General features: G+C 56.0%; 2 protein-coding genes across 2 annotated transcripts in view; one reads left to right on the forward strand and one right to left on the reverse strand.

Annotated features, from left to right (window-relative positions):
• The window catches only part of VOLCADRAFT_121713 (uncharacterized protein), a gene marked incomplete at its 5' end in the record, with an annotated part of 14,459 nt that extends 8,550 nt beyond the window's left edge, over positions 1 to 5,909 (forward strand). Inside the window, 8 exons of the mRNA XM_002958337.1 lie at positions 287 to 442; positions 1,085 to 1,216; positions 1,711 to 1,911; positions 2,393 to 2,574; positions 3,037 to 3,170; positions 3,699 to 3,817; positions 4,231 to 4,404; positions 4,857 to 5,909. Coding sequence (XP_002958383.1) covers positions 287 to 442; positions 1,085 to 1,216; positions 1,711 to 1,911; positions 2,393 to 2,574; positions 3,037 to 3,170; positions 3,699 to 3,817; positions 4,231 to 4,404; positions 4,857 to 5,123 — 1,365 coding nt within the window. The 3' untranslated portion in view covers positions 5,124 to 5,909. The remainder of the gene's footprint in view (positions 1 to 286; positions 443 to 1,084; positions 1,217 to 1,710; positions 1,912 to 2,392; positions 2,575 to 3,036; positions 3,171 to 3,698; positions 3,818 to 4,230; positions 4,405 to 4,856) is intronic.
• A 2,350-nt stretch (positions 5,910 to 8,259) lies between these two features.
• Positions 8,260 to 10,926, reverse strand: VOLCADRAFT_99660 (uncharacterized protein; the record flags this gene model as incomplete). The annotated part of the gene is made up of 4 exons (XM_002958360.1): positions 8,260 to 8,543; positions 8,728 to 8,889; positions 9,360 to 9,445; positions 10,292 to 10,926. The coding sequence occupies 4 exons, from the start codon at positions 10,924 to 10,926 to the stop codon at positions 8,260 to 8,262; spliced, it is 1,167 nt and encodes a 388-aa protein (XP_002958406.1).
• Positions 10,927 to 14,831: the final 3,905 nt, after the last annotated feature.

Genomic DNA, 14,831 nt, shown 5'->3' on the forward strand with positions numbered 1-14,831 from the left:
AACAAACTACTACGGGTGCGGGCAACAAGCACTATATATTATAGAAGAGTAACGACGAGAGAAACGAACTTGGCTCGCAAGAATGGCCTAAAAGAACCCGGACCTCCTCACCAGTCACCTTCCCTATCTCTGCCACCCGCACACACACCCATCGACACAATTGCACAATTGACTTCCTCCCGCACACCGACCACGGCGCCCCCCACCTCCACTCCCCAACCTCAACACTCCTTCACTCGCGGCAAACATTCCCGCGCTCCATCTCTCACAGTCTATCTTCTCCGAGGTGTACGCGTCCATGGCTCTGTCGGATGGCTTCCTCACCATCCCTGATGTGCTCATCAACCTGGCGAACGTGCACCTGGCAAGATGCGACTACCAGGATGCCGTACATCTGTACCGTACGGCACTGGATAAGCTGGAGCACAAGCACCATCCGCAGGTGGACGGGGGGGGTCTGCAGTGTGTTTCCTGTATTTATATGCTGTTTGTGTATTGTTACGTGCACGGCGATGTGTGGACCCGGTCCTACGTGGATCATTGGGGCAGCACTGTCTTTTTAATGGTAGGTGGTTGGAGGCAGTGGGAGCTTGCTGCTCCCTGCCGGCCTACCTACAGGGGAATTACCGGGGAACTCCACCACACGGTGTTTGCCCGGCCGTGGGGAGTGGCAGCGGTGTTGGTGGTGGCGGTATGCGGCCCTGCCCTGCTGCGCCCCTCGCCCCCCGGTGCGCCGCGGAGAGCAGCCAGCCAACCAGCAAACCTCCTGGGCCCGCCGTGGGGCGGTTGCTTGCCTTATTTTTGCGGGGAGTCCTTTAATCGACAATCGGAGTGGAGAGTTCCGTTGGGCGTAGGGGTTGTTGAGGTGTTTGATCCTAGGGCCCAGCTGCTGTGTTGTGCCGTGTGCGCACACACGTCCCGACCTGACCGCACACGTTCAGCCACACACCTGAATCATATATACCCGTAAAGTGCGCCTCTCTCTCGTGCTGACCTGACTTCGCGATTCGGTTCCCCCACAGCACCTGGACTGCTTCAAATAAGACCTCCCTTACCTGGCCCTCTTTTACCTCACCGCTGTTAGGTGCTGCTGTACCTGGCACGTGCCTTGTACGACAGCAACAAGCTGAACGAGGCTCAGTCTTGTCTCAAGCGAGCCATCCACCTGGCGCCCACCGACTACAAGCTCAGATTTAATTATGCGCTGACCATGCAGGTAGGTGCACAGAGGCGGAGCGGGGCGGGGCGGGGCGGGGGCGAGGTTCGGCTGGCTAGGTGGTGGGGAGGCGGTTAAGGTGCGCGGTGTGGAAGTCTTGGGGTGTATGGGGTTTTTGTTGGTAGGTGGTTGACATGGGAGCTCACCTTTACACTTTGCGGCCGCCCGGCTGCTGCGACCTCGCTCGGATCGTACCTCTACCCTCCTCCCCCTCCTCCTCCCCCACCTCCTCCCCCTCCTCCTCCCCCTCCTCCTCCTCCTGCTGTCCGACATTCGGATGTACGATTCAGATCAGAGCGGTCCTTCCACCAGCTTAACAAACTTCGGCTTTTACAGATAGCTCCCGCTCGACACACGTCAACCCCGTCTCGCCCGCCCCGTGTGATTTCCCCCCACCCACCCACCCAACCACCCAACCACCCGGCTAAGCTCCTCAAGTACTCCCACGCACCTACCAAATCCCCGCCCGCACCCCCACCACCACCCTCACGCAGGAGTGGGCTGTCCGCAGCTTCCGCAAGGAGCGCCCCCCCGGAGACCCCACCAAGCTACCCGACCTGCAGCGGGCGGAGCTGCTCCTCAAGGAGGCTCACCGCCACTACGAGCACCTCAAGGTGCTGGGCAGGGAGCGGAGCGGGCTGGATGAGGTCAAGCTCACGGCGCATGTCAGCTTCTGCGCGGCGCAGTTGCGAAAGGTGTGGATGTCTGCGCGGGAGCGCCGTGCATGCGACTTGGTGACTGCTGCGGCTATATTGCTGCTGCTGCTGCTGCTGTTGCTATTGCTCTGTGCAAATGCGCATGCGAATGGCTGTGGTTGAATTGGAGATTGAGGTTGAGGATGCGGTGTGGGGTGTTTTTCATTCTTCCTCCTTTGCCGCAGAGAAATATAAGGCTATTGGGTCATAACTTCTGAGGATTTCTAAAACCAGTATCCTAACAGCACAGCACTACGTAGACCACCGCCGCTGTCGCTACCACCATATTCACGCTCCGGCGACGTCCTGTTTGTAGTGCTTGCCCCGCCCCCGTCCCCCGCCCCCGCCCCAGCCCCAGCCCCAGCCCCAGCCCCAGCCCCAGCCCCCAGTCCCCCCCCCGTTGTACATTGGTGTTCAAAACAATAAAATTTTGTTTCCCCCCCCCCCCCCCCATTTTCGCAATCTCCTTTCCCCCTTTGAGACTCCGGACCTGTTGGAGGCGGCTGCCAAGGAGGACTACGAGGCGAGGCTGCGGCGCCACGAACAAATCAAGATGCGCGAGGCCGCGGAGGCGGAGCGACAGGCGGAGGAGCTGCGGAAGCAGGCGGAGGAGGAGGAGGCGAGGAGGCGGCGGGACGCCATGGCACGTGCCGCGCAGGAGAAGTAAGGCCCGCGGGTCGGCCTGGGTGGAGGAATGAGAGTTGGAAAGGAGAGGAAGGATTGGGGGGGCGGTGTGCGTGTGTGTGGGGGGGGTGAGAGGGGCTCAGAGCAGCGGTGAGTTCAGGAGGGACGAGCTGCTTATACGCCAGGATACACGACCAGACCGCAGCGCGGGAACAATCACCGCCGGGGGTTTGCAATTAGCTAGGGCCACACGACATTGTGGATTGCAACTTGTATGTTATTCGGGCGCCTTTCCCCCTTTCCTGGCGTACCTATAGTGTCCTGTAGTGCCCGGTCTCCATGTCTTACCTGGGTATGCTTTCGCCTTTTCCTTCCCAACTCTTGATTTTGACTTGGGCAGTTGCGTTTTTTCATTTTGCGCACTTGATCCGCCCTGACATGTATTTATTCATGCCCTTTTTGTCGTCCAATATCCCCGATCCCCGGCCCCCGATCCCAAAGGCTGGAGATGCGGAAGGCTGAGTGGCGGCAGCAGGCGGAGCTGATGGCGGATATGGAGGGCGACGGGGCAGGTGGCCGAGAGGCGGCTCGCAAACGTCGGCGCGGAGAGGGCGGCTCGGGCAAGAAGCGCAAGGGTGAGTCCTTCAGCATTTCTTGGGATATTCAATTTCGGGATGTGGATCGGATGCAAATCCATGTGTGCGCGTAGTTGCCAACATCCGGACTCGGGTTCAGTGAGGTTGGAGCTAGCTCTGCGACTGGTTCAGGGAAGGTGGCGGAATTTTGAAAAAAAATGCGGTGTGGGTGTGTGTAGGTGTCGGCTGCATGCTGCTGGCTGAGGTGGCCTGACCTGCTTGGGAGGTTGTGGATGGTTTTGTTGATGGTAGGAGCGGAAAGAGATGCGCTGAGTGGTGTCCGCGTCCTTGGTGATGTGTGTTTTCTGCAGCGCCAGGAAGACTTTTGGGTCACAGCCACATCTAAAGGTTTGGTGGTTGCGGCGCGCTATGCCTAAGGCGGCGGAAGGCTCGAGGCCTGGGTGCCTCTTGATCGTTTGATCCGTTTCCTGTTTGCATGCCGTGGCTCATTTCCTACTTCCCTCTCATACGCCTTGCTCTCCGCCTTTCCTTCCTACTACCCTTCTCTGGCCTTCCATCGCCTCGAAGACAAGGGCGGCCGCAGTGGCGGCAAAGGCGGCAGGGACGACGCGTTCGGGGATGAGGAAGAGGAGGCGGTGGTGGGCACCGAGCCAGGGGAGGAGGAGCCAGACTATGACGAGGCGCGGGTAGGAGCACGGGTACGGGAATTACGGATGCGGGCAATATAGTCACGGTAACGTATACTGGCATACTTGGCTCGAAGGGTGAGGGAAGAGGGGTACCTAGCCTTCATGTGTGGTGCGCGAATGCGGTGATGGGCCATATGGCAGCTTTTCCGTCCCCGCACAAACGCTTTTCCTTCTGCATGTATGCTTTCGTTGTACTGTTGAAGACTCTCGTTCCCTTCTGTTTCGGTCCGTTCCTACTTTCCTACTGCTGTAAATATCCTGGCGCCTCCGAAAGCCGCTTCCTTTGCATCCTCAAAAGGAAGTAGTAATGGTACGCTGTCCCGTGACTGCCACCTTGGTTGACCCCCCGGGGTCACTGTACTGCGCTTCCTGGACATATCTTGCTGGACGCTTTCCCTGAACCCGTGCAGCGTGCCGCCGGGCTGCCGAGCGACGATGGCGACGACGGCGATGGCGGCGGCGGCGGCCGCTCAGGGAGTAAGCGCCGCCGGCAGCGCCTGCGGGCCGCGGCGGCAGCGGCGGCCGATGAGGATGCTGGTGGGGCAGACGCAGCGGCCGGGCTGGAGGATATCGAGGACGAGCCGGTAGGTCCGGCGTGGGCGAGTAGGTATGGGATGAGAAAGGTGACATTACCTGCGGGTTGCAACCTGGCCCAACTGCACTGGTGGGTGCTGGCAGCTGCGCATCCTCTTACTTTAAGCCACCGCACCACACCGTGACTGCACCGTGACTGCACGAAAGGGGCCCTTTTGGGGCCACCTTGGAGAGATCTGTACCAAGGGCACAGAGGTGTCGTTAAGTATATAAAATGGCATTTCACCCATGGTTTGGCACCCATGGCGGCGTCCAAATCTCTAGGGCCCTATCCGGGTCACTACATGCAGCACAGCTCTCACGCGTATGCGCACGACATGTATGCACTCTAACCTCAGCAGCGCGGTCGTACAGTACTTGCACTCCGGTCATATTTGTTAGTAAAAAGTTGCCAAGAAGTACGCACGCAGCAGTTCATCATACGTTGTCTTCGTGCCCGCAGGGTGGTGAGGGAGCTGCAGGGGTTGGCGAGGCGGAGGGCCACGAGGAGGAGGAGGAGCTGCAGGACGTTGGCGAGGGCGAAGTCATGGAGATCGGGAGCGAACGCGGGAAGCGCAGCAGGCGCGGCGCAGCAGCGCTGGAAGAGGACGAGGATGAGGAGGGCGGCGATGGGGCAGGCGGGAAGGGGTCGGAGCGGGGAGCGGACGGGGAATCTAACCCGCAGAACCTTCACCGAGACTTGTTCGGCGATGAAGATGACGATGAGTGATAAGAAAAAGGAGCGTCTGGGCTGGCTGGCTTCAAGAGCTGTCTTGTTAACCTGGTTTGGCATCGCGCACATGGCCACCATTTGAACCCAAGACCGTTGCGCGTTGGGGATTTGTCCTCCACCTCTGACCTCATGACTGAGGAAGATATTTCCCCGTAATACCTTGTTTACAGGATTGCCACTGGAAGACTAATGGGGCCATGGGAACCTGCCAGGAAGATGTGCTAATGCGGTCGTGTTGATGCTGCTGCGGCACAGGAAGCTGCGTTGGGTTGCGTGGACACTCCCGGTATTGGGGCGCCTTGCGAGGCTGGGGCGATGTGCTATAGGGGGTGGGCGCCGCTGCCTAGGCAGCACCTCCCTCGCCACCCCGCATCGAGCTGGCCGCAACGATGTCAGGATAGACATATTTTCTTACATAATTATCGAGCGATATTACAGTGCGGACTGGTTGTTATGCCCGCGCGTTGCTTAGACCAGGGACGGTCCGAAAAGGTCTCAATGCGAGTCCCCTGCCATGGCCGGAAAGCAGTAAAAACCCTAAACCTCACAGACACATTCCTGCCGAGCACTTCGAAAGGAAGACCCTAGACACGGCCTGCATCCGGAGCTAGGATGGTCACTGGTAGTAGCCACAAACGTGGGGAAGTACGAATCAGGCCAACGCGAACGCGTCTTTCACTAAATCTATCACTTAGCCTCAACCCCTCCTCATACGGCCCAGCGCCCTCTCCCTCGCGGGGGAGGACACAAATCAGCCTATTAGGTAGACGAGCCAATAATTCGCATATTTACCGAACAAGGGGCCACTCTTAAATCATGCATGCTTGCATGGGTATATCATGACTTTTGATGAAGTGTCGGCAAAGGGGAATTAATTATTAAGTGACTCCTGCGTATACATGGCGGTGACTTTTAGTATTGGCCTGTGTGAGGTTTCAAAGTAAAAGCCAGGCCCATGAACATTACGAGCAAGTGAAGCAAACACCAGACGCGGGTACATAGACCTGCAAAGGCAGATCCCTACGGTGATAATGAGGATGCACAGGCAAAGACAACATGTGCGCCAAAGGCCAACTAAGGCACTGCGATGGTTCTGTGAAGTGCTTGGCCCTTCGGCTGGACTCCTACACGCTCGCCTGCGCAGTCCATACGAGCAGTTTGGAAATCGAGTCCGTCAAGGCCGGCTGCTGCTTGCTGCTGCCAGCAGCTCTCGCAGTGTACAAATCAAAAGATGAAGACGTCGCACACAAATCCTAGAATGAAGGAAACAAACAGGATAATTCATTTGCGACATGGGGTTTGAGCAAACACGATGCAGCATACGGCGGTGAACTTCTTCCACCACTTCAACTCAACTCCTCAGCACCGCACCACCGCCACATCCCGAAAGCAACTGCCGGCGCAGGAAAATGGTGGCATGTACGCTTCCCGCCTAATAAAGAGAGCAAATATACGACACTATGGACAAATCACCCCACGGCGGCCCCACGCCTTTGGAGGCGGCACGCCGTGCGAGCCAAGCGGCAAGAAAGCGACGTGCTGCGAAAGGTGCCACTATATTTGCACCAGCCCGTCTTTGCATTTGGCAGAGGCGAGCCGGACATGGACAGTGGCGGGAGAAAGGTTGAAGTAGACCCCAGTTCTTTCGGGTGGGACTGATCGCTTCCCAAACCCGGAGTAAGGGGGCTGACAGCCCCCCCAGGTCTTCAAGACAGATCCGAAGGTATCCAAGGCGAACTAATTCAATCCCCGAGCACACCAAACTACGTTTGGTTACTCCTCTCCAATTATGTGTCAAGGCCACTGCCCACGGCACACACGAGTTCTCGCCTCGCCTCGCCTCGCTAAGGATCTTCCCTCAACAGGCAGGTGAGCGATGGTAAGGATATTCTACAGTCGAGCAATGTTATTTAATCGCTAAAGACATTTCATATCTCATTCACAGCGAAGAAATTATGATTAAGTAATGCCCGCATCTACTGCAGCTATTTCAGGGCATCACCACGAGCTCAGCACCCCGTGGGGCAGCCACCCCCTAGTGGACGGCTGCCCCCTCCGCACTCCCACGCACGAGGTTGCAGTCCCAGCACAGCGATGAGGAAGAGAGGGTCACACCCTTACTACCGGCTGAATCCTCCGCCCTCCGCGCTCACCAGTCCGTCAAAGTGCTGAAAAACCAAAGTTGCAGCCTCGTACCCTCCATTACCCTTCTGCATCGACTCCTGGCCTCAAGCCGCTTTCCAATCCTCCGAACAATTGCGTGAGCGCTAACGCAGCACATTCGCAACCTGCCGTGTGCACCCAAAGCACCTATGCAGCCTCAACACAAGGGCCCCAACGAGGCGGCCAACTAAGAGCAATCTCATGCTTCCTGAAAAACGCGACTGCAAGAACCACGCGACCAGATAAGATGGATGATAGGAGGGAAGGAACCAAATTATGCAAACAGGCGACATGAAAGTGGCTATGTTACCCCACGGCCGTGGAATCACACATACGCGCACATCCCCACATCCTAGCGGCCATAAGCAGCCCTAAGCAAGAGCACTCTGCTCTCGGAAGGCATTCCCATCTCCAGTAAGCAGCAGGCATGATGCGGCCATACACAACCGGAGTAAGAATGACAACAATGATGATCACGACAATGACGACGCGATAATGAATGATGAAGTCAACCCTTTTCTCGATGATGTAGGGCTCCAATCACAAGAGCCGAGAGGCCACCGGAGCATCACACGGGCTCCGACGCCGACGCTTCTCAAACTTGCAAAAAAGGCGGAATAATGCGCGTATTACTGTCCATGCTCTCTGCCCTCCGAATTTTGTACACGACACATGGCAGCATTTATTTTCATGCGGATAAAATGCCGACCTCTTCTTTCGTATGTGTGTGACGGCTAAACAAGTTTAGAAGCGCGTGGGGTAACCCCGCGAAACATGCTAAATACAGAGACACAGATTTACACAGCACAATGCCAGGCATGAAGCAATGCAGGATACAGCGGTGCATGCGCCCACAAATTTACCTCCCAGCGGCTCACCACCGCTTCCCGCGGTGCCCAATGTCATCCTTTAGGCCGCAGCAGCTCTCGCCGCACATAGTGTCCACCAAGACCTAGCCCGCGCTGCTGCCTTACTTGCCACACCATTTTGCTTCCATCCTGGCCAGCGCCCTGCGAATCTGCGGGAAGGTTGGCCTCCGCCTCCACTGCTGCGCCATACAGGCTTGCAGCAGCCGCCACAGCTGCGGTGGCATACCGGGCGGCGCTTCCAGACGCAAGCTGCCGTCACACACCCCGGCGCACACTTGCAGCGGGTGCAGCCCCGCGTGCGGTAGGCGGCCCGTCCACATGTGGTGTGCGGTGGCGGCGAAGCTCCACACGTCGCTGGACAAAAACAAACACCCGTCGAAGTGCTCTGAAGGACCAGAAGGGCAAGAGGTAGGACCGGAAGGGCTAAAGGTGCTTTGTGGGGCCCGGCGGCCGGCATCCCATAGCCTGGAAAGATCACCTGTCCCGCCACTGAAATCATCGCACAATAAGGGTGGAAAAAGCCACGGCTCAGTTATACCGTGTACCGTTGCTCGTACAGCGGGTCGTACCTGGCGCCATGTAAGGATGGGACGACCAGTCAGCTTGGGTGGTGGTGAAGTCGTTATCGTTCCCTCCAGTACAGTGTGCTAGTCCGAAGTCTGACAGCTTGGCCTGATAGCCTCGCGGGTCGGCGCGACTGGATCGCAGCAGGACGTTGCCGGGCTTGAGATCTGAGCAGCCGGGGCCCCGGGGCGGCGAAAGAGAGGGGCGAAGAGAGGGTTAGGCGCAATGGCTGCGGATTGTGGTAGCTGTGGTCGCTGAAATTGTGGACCTGTCTATGGGCATGTGTGCTACGCGTCTCACAACCATGAGCTATGTGTGTTGTTTACTGTGTGTCTTGGCAACATGCGTCGTGATCCGACCCCTCCGATGGAGGGATGAATCGCCCGCAATCCGGATGCGATGCGCGCAGGGGAGAGGTGGCTAGGTGGCTGATAGGGGCGACGGTTCATTGCGGGAAGTTGCGGGAGAATTGCCGGTGCCCATCGACACTGTCCATGAAAACGGCGGGAAACAATTTCCCCTTGGTGCATTTCCCAACTGCCATTTCAAGGAATTGGCTCCCTTTCAACAAAAACTAACAAAGAGCTCCCCGCATAACCCGCATAGCAGTTTCTTAGACGACGGCAGACCACCTTACCGCCGTGTATGACGCCATTAGAGTGAAGATACGACATGCCCGCAGCTATGTCGTACAGCGTACGGATGTACGCGAACAGCGCCACCCTGTAACACGAGCCATCACGCAACAGCGTCAGCAACAGATAGGTTGAATAGCATTCGATTTAAATATGCCCGTACGGCTTAGCTGCCACCTATATTTGCTTAACTGGGAACGTGCGAGTGTGCGTTTGTGTGTGTGTGAGTGATGATTGAGTGATGGGGGGAGAGCATTGGATAACAACCAGTCGACCAACCCGTTTGCGCCTCAAAACCGCATTACGTGAAGCCTTTCCAAACATGCGTCCCTCCCACTTTCCCGCTCGAGCCATTTCTCCTCCCACGGGCGGCTGGGTCCGGTCCGCTTTCCCACAGGTCTTCATCTACTGGTTACCTGTCGTGTGCAGCCTTCCCGTACGCGCCTCTGGAGACCGCATCCGCCAGTGAGCCTTGGTCGCAGAACCTGTCCTTCCGCAGGCGAGGCGGTTCCCGGGTGCGCGGAAAGGATGCGGGTGGTCATGATGAGGAGCTGTGTGTGCGCACATGCGCACTGCACTACTGCACTATTGCACTATGCGCGTATTGCTATATGTGTGCCAGCAGTGTAGCACGATTTGGACACATAGGTGCGGAGCAGCCATGCAGCATACTGCTATGCTAATGGTGTCAATCGCGATGAAAACCGTGCACTATTCCAGCATTGGGGTGTGCTGAGTGAGCTGCTGATACGATGACCAAGTGATCCAAAATCATAAAAACCTATGATTTAAAAAACAGTCTGCCCCATTCGGCTGGTAGGCAGCCCATGAGCCATATGACCTAACCGCCTTGCGCGGTAAAGCGCTACATGGCGCCCCTCAAGTACAGACGCCCCTAACACCCCTATAAACCCCCCCTAATAACGCAACTCACTCCATGACTATCTGCGTAAGGAAGCAACCCGGGGCGCCGCCCACCAAGCTAAGCGCGTCCGAGTACGGAATTACAGATGCCGAGGATCTCAATCCGCTGGGATTGCCAAAGCCATCGAGGCTGTCGAACGAGCCCCGCAACCAATACATGGCGCCAGGTGGCCCCACGCCGTGGCCACCGGCACCGGCACCGGAAATGGATGGGCGGGAAAGGGGCTGCATCTGCTGGCCGAGGATTGAATTCAGTATGGGATTGTCATCGGATGTGTCGCTGGTGTCCAGGCAGCTGGCCACGTCGGCCGGTCCGGCTGCGGTTTTGTTGTCGTCTGCAGCGTGGCATGCTTGTAGGTCTTCTAATGTTAGCCGGGTGCAGCTATAGCAGTAGGTCTCCACCACGTTGGGTGCGCGCAGTCGCTTGCTGAGCGGGCCCTCGAGCAGCAGCTTGGTGAACGCGGAGGCGGGGGTTGTGGCAGGGTTGGCGACCGCGAGTTTGACTGCTACCTCTGCCAGCTGCCACACACCGCGAAGCACCACGGCCTGGCCACCGCGACCCAGAAGTTGTAGATGACATACCTGGGACCTCATCTCCAACAGCCGCTGAGGTGAAGCCAAATAGGCAAGCTCAGTTTGCTGCATGGCATCTTTAAAGCTAGATGTGTCAGAGGGGAACACTGTTCTTCCCAGAGAACTGATTGCGGCTCTGTGCCGATCGAAAATAGATCCAAAGGAGGATGTCGCGCCGCCGTTAGTGAGGCCTTGTATTTTGGCCGCTGGAACAGATGCGACCGCTGCCGTCGGAGAGCGAACTGTCAGCGACGTTGCATAAGATGAATTTGACGTCCTTCCTTTCGTGCCATGAACCTTATCTGAAAATGATTCGGGTAAGCATGGCCCGTCTGGACGGACTCCGAACGCCCTGACCGACGCCAATCCAGGCGTTATAGGGGAAACAAATCCACAAGAATTCAGGTTCAGGGCTGATGTTGTACTTGCATCAAGATCATGATGTCTGCTGCCAAAGCAGCAGCTCATCGCGGAGCGCAAGCTGCACTTTAGGTCGCGATTCGCCGGCATGGCCCTTAGGCGTCGAGCGCTAATTGTCAGATTTGCATTGCCATTATGTATACATCAAATTCATGTGCTGAGCGCGCCCCGTGCAAGCGCTCCATGCGCTATCAGCGAGCACAAGGGCTACAGGCAGAACAAAAATAGGCTGCAATACGTCGCACCTCATGGACACCTACTGGTCGGTAAGAGAATTAAGGGTATAAGTACACAATCAAATAACTTTCGTATGGAGGGAGTAATGATGCGTGAAGTAAGCACCGATGTCCAACGAACCGAAATGTGAGCGCACTAGTAACCCATCCGTACGAGGGACTTTAATCAGGGTAACCGGGTTGTTTGCAGCTTCGTAGCCACCAGGTTGAAATTTTTCTGGCCTAAGTTACAAAGGACTCTGCCGAAGACCTGAACCTAGTTGATTAGTTAGCATCACGTGACACAAGCCCAAAACCCAGGCTTCATCGATAAATGCCCTGGTGCTTAAGAATCGACAATAACACAACGCAGTGGTTATTACCGCATGTGTATCAGCTGCAAATTGCTTTGCCTGATAGTTATCAGATTAGCCAAGCGACCTTTTGCGGCTAAGCAGGCTTCCCGCAAGACGAACGTCCATGTATGTTCATGTTTTTAGGTATTATCATCGTGATCAACCATGGGAACAACCCAGAATCGCACTGTTGGCACCTTGCTCCGTGGAAACAGCCCAGAATCTGCACGGTACTGCACGGTCCATGCCTTAATTCTGCGAACAGTCACTTAATTGTTCACCTTCCCACTAAATTCAACACAATCCAAGCGATATGCACTGATGCCAAAAAGTTTGCGCGTGTAAGAAGTTCCGCGAAATCCGTGTAGGCCCCAGGCCCCAGGGACTCATTGGCCTTCACGGCTTGCTGTAATGTGTGCACCGTTTAGATGACGGACAGAAAGAGATCAAGGGCGAAACCGGGTCTGTCAAGAACCTTACACCACTGCAGACTGCTGGCGCGCGTGCGCCAAGCGCCAGGCGCCAAGCAGGGCCGGCTAGGCGAACTCCTACCACGCGACGATACTCTATTAGCGTTACGGTCGTGCAAGATCGCTGTACAGTGTTAGATCTTCGCGTGCCTGGTGTTCCGAGTGAGCTGCCCAGTCTCCATGTCCCAAGCTGGGACGGGGACGCTGCGGACATGAGGGAGGAAAGCGAGAGGAGCAGTAAGCTCCAATAGTGCTGAGAGGCAGGTTGCCGGGACTATGAAGCTTTTGAGCTAAAGGAACACAAATTTAAAATAGCAAGCTGTACGGCTGCCGTACATATATCCAAGCTAGAAGGTCTATATCCACTTCTCTTCAGCCCCACCAAGCGGCAAATACCTGCAGGCGCCACTGTGTGCTGATATGCCCAAGGCAGCTTATTGGCTTATTATTTCCAACATCCCAGAGTATGAGGGGATTAGCACGGGGGCATCCCCTTAAGACCCCAGCTAATCACCTGCTGCAATCTGCTGCCGTTAGAGGAGGCGACATGGCGGCTTTCTGGCCCATTACAGTCAAAGAAGCGGGCATGACTCGCCGGGCCATGGACACCAGTGAACGATTCATCCGGCCCAGTGCAGCACTGCGCATAGATCACGTCAGATCCATCTGTCGAGTTCTCTGTGTCCCTCGCGATCTTTATAAAAACATAGGATTGTCACGGCCTATGCATGGATACCAGCATGGCTGGACGAGGTTGTATGTTACAAGTCCGAGGAAAGCACATCATTACCGTGCCCTGCCGAGACTGACCCATACGGGAGCTGCTGTGCCTGGGGCTTTTGTAACCCCTGGACTACGGGACGCGGGGGGCAGACGCCGAGCAGTGCTCGTAGGGTTTTGGGGTCCTCATGCTTTGGGATTTCCCTTAGTTCCCGACCTTAGGTTGCTCGGTCTGTCTGTACATCCTTTTCCCTCTCCGTGCATCCAGCAGGCGAAGCATCACCAAGTCGAGCCAGCACCAACGATTGGTTCCACATAATGGGTCAACTGTTGCCTTTTTGTTTGTAATGGTTTGAAAGATATTAGTAGAAGCTTATAATAGAAGGATTTTAGAAGCTGAGGTAATAGAAGCTAAGGGCAATCTACATAGCCCATAGGCCAGTTCAGTTGCTTTGTCTGCATAGCCAAACTTACGAATACAAACAGATCCGTTTTCGTACCCAGTTCGCGTTATGAAACCCACCGAGGTCATCAACGAAACAGAGGGTTGGGATTGGGGCCAGGTACTGGTCAAGCGGGATGGTAATAGGGTCACGACGTCAGGATTGGGTTTAGGGGCCAGGGCAAGGATTAGGATTGCTACACTACTTTTAGGATGGGGATTGCTGTCGGGGTGAGGATGGGGCTGGGGATGGAAGCCCTGTCGGAGGGATGGGGATTGAAACCTTGACCAAGGATGGGATTGGGAACCCTGGCCAAGAATAGGGATGGGATCCTGGCTGACCAGGATGGGGATTGCAGGCTGACGCAGGTTTAGGATGGGCTTGCTGCCACAAGATGAGGATTGGGAACACAGCTGGAGGATTAGGATGGGGTTTTGCTGTAAGAGGAGGCTGCAGGTGCAGAATGGGGAATACTGACAGGACTGCAACAGACCAAACATGCACTTAGTGATGGTCGATTTGTTCTCACACACTTCAACTCATGGGTCAGTCAGCAATATGGTAAACCAAACACCGAGAGATGTCTTCACAAAGCAAGGCACCCCTGCCCAACAGCACCATAATCAGCTGTCCAGGTATAGCCCATGCCCATCTCCACCAGCACCACAACGGGCCTCACATTCCCCACTTGACACACATGCGCACATCTCACCAAAAGCAGCCCCTGCAGGCTGCACACACTCCCCTCTGCCAAAAGCCTGGCCATCTGTAGCAGCTGGCCGCTGAAAAGGCCTCTCGAGATGCTGGTGGTCGCGCTACACGCGTATTTATAGTGCCGTACTGTGTACCGGCTGCTACACCATCACAGTGCATGCATCAACATCAGCCATCTCACAGGCCGTCATGCATTACTTAGACCTTTGCTTATAAGTCGCGTCCCATAGCAAACCAAACTCAAACACAAGGAAGTTCTAGGAGTTGCCAGCACAGAATCTAGACTGGGGAGTCTAACATCGGAGTCATCCATGCATTTTTGCTTCACACCATATGGCTGGCACTCAATGCAAACAACACATCAAACGAGGGCTTTACTTATTTAATTCATGCAGGGTTACTGCCCTCCTCACCCCTCACTGTTGGAGGGACAGGGCTGACATGTGCCCACGAGTTCATGCCTGGCATGCTCCCAAAGCGACTAAACAAGGTGACGAACCTTTCAATGACAGGGCCCATACATGCAATGACACTGCCATGTGGATTCTGCACACTGGCTCCCCATTGAAGCTCATCACTTGTGCCCACCTGCCAGACAAACGAAAGGCGCTCCCGGAGAAAGCACACTGGACAGTTCAG

This window comes from Volvox carteri, assembly GCF_000143455.1.
Source record: "Volvox carteri f. nagariensis unplaced genomic scaffold VOLCAscaffold_92, whole genome shotgun sequence".
Lineage (NCBI taxonomy): Eukaryota > Viridiplantae > Chlorophyta > Chlorophyceae > Chlamydomonadales > Volvocaceae > Volvox > Volvox carteri.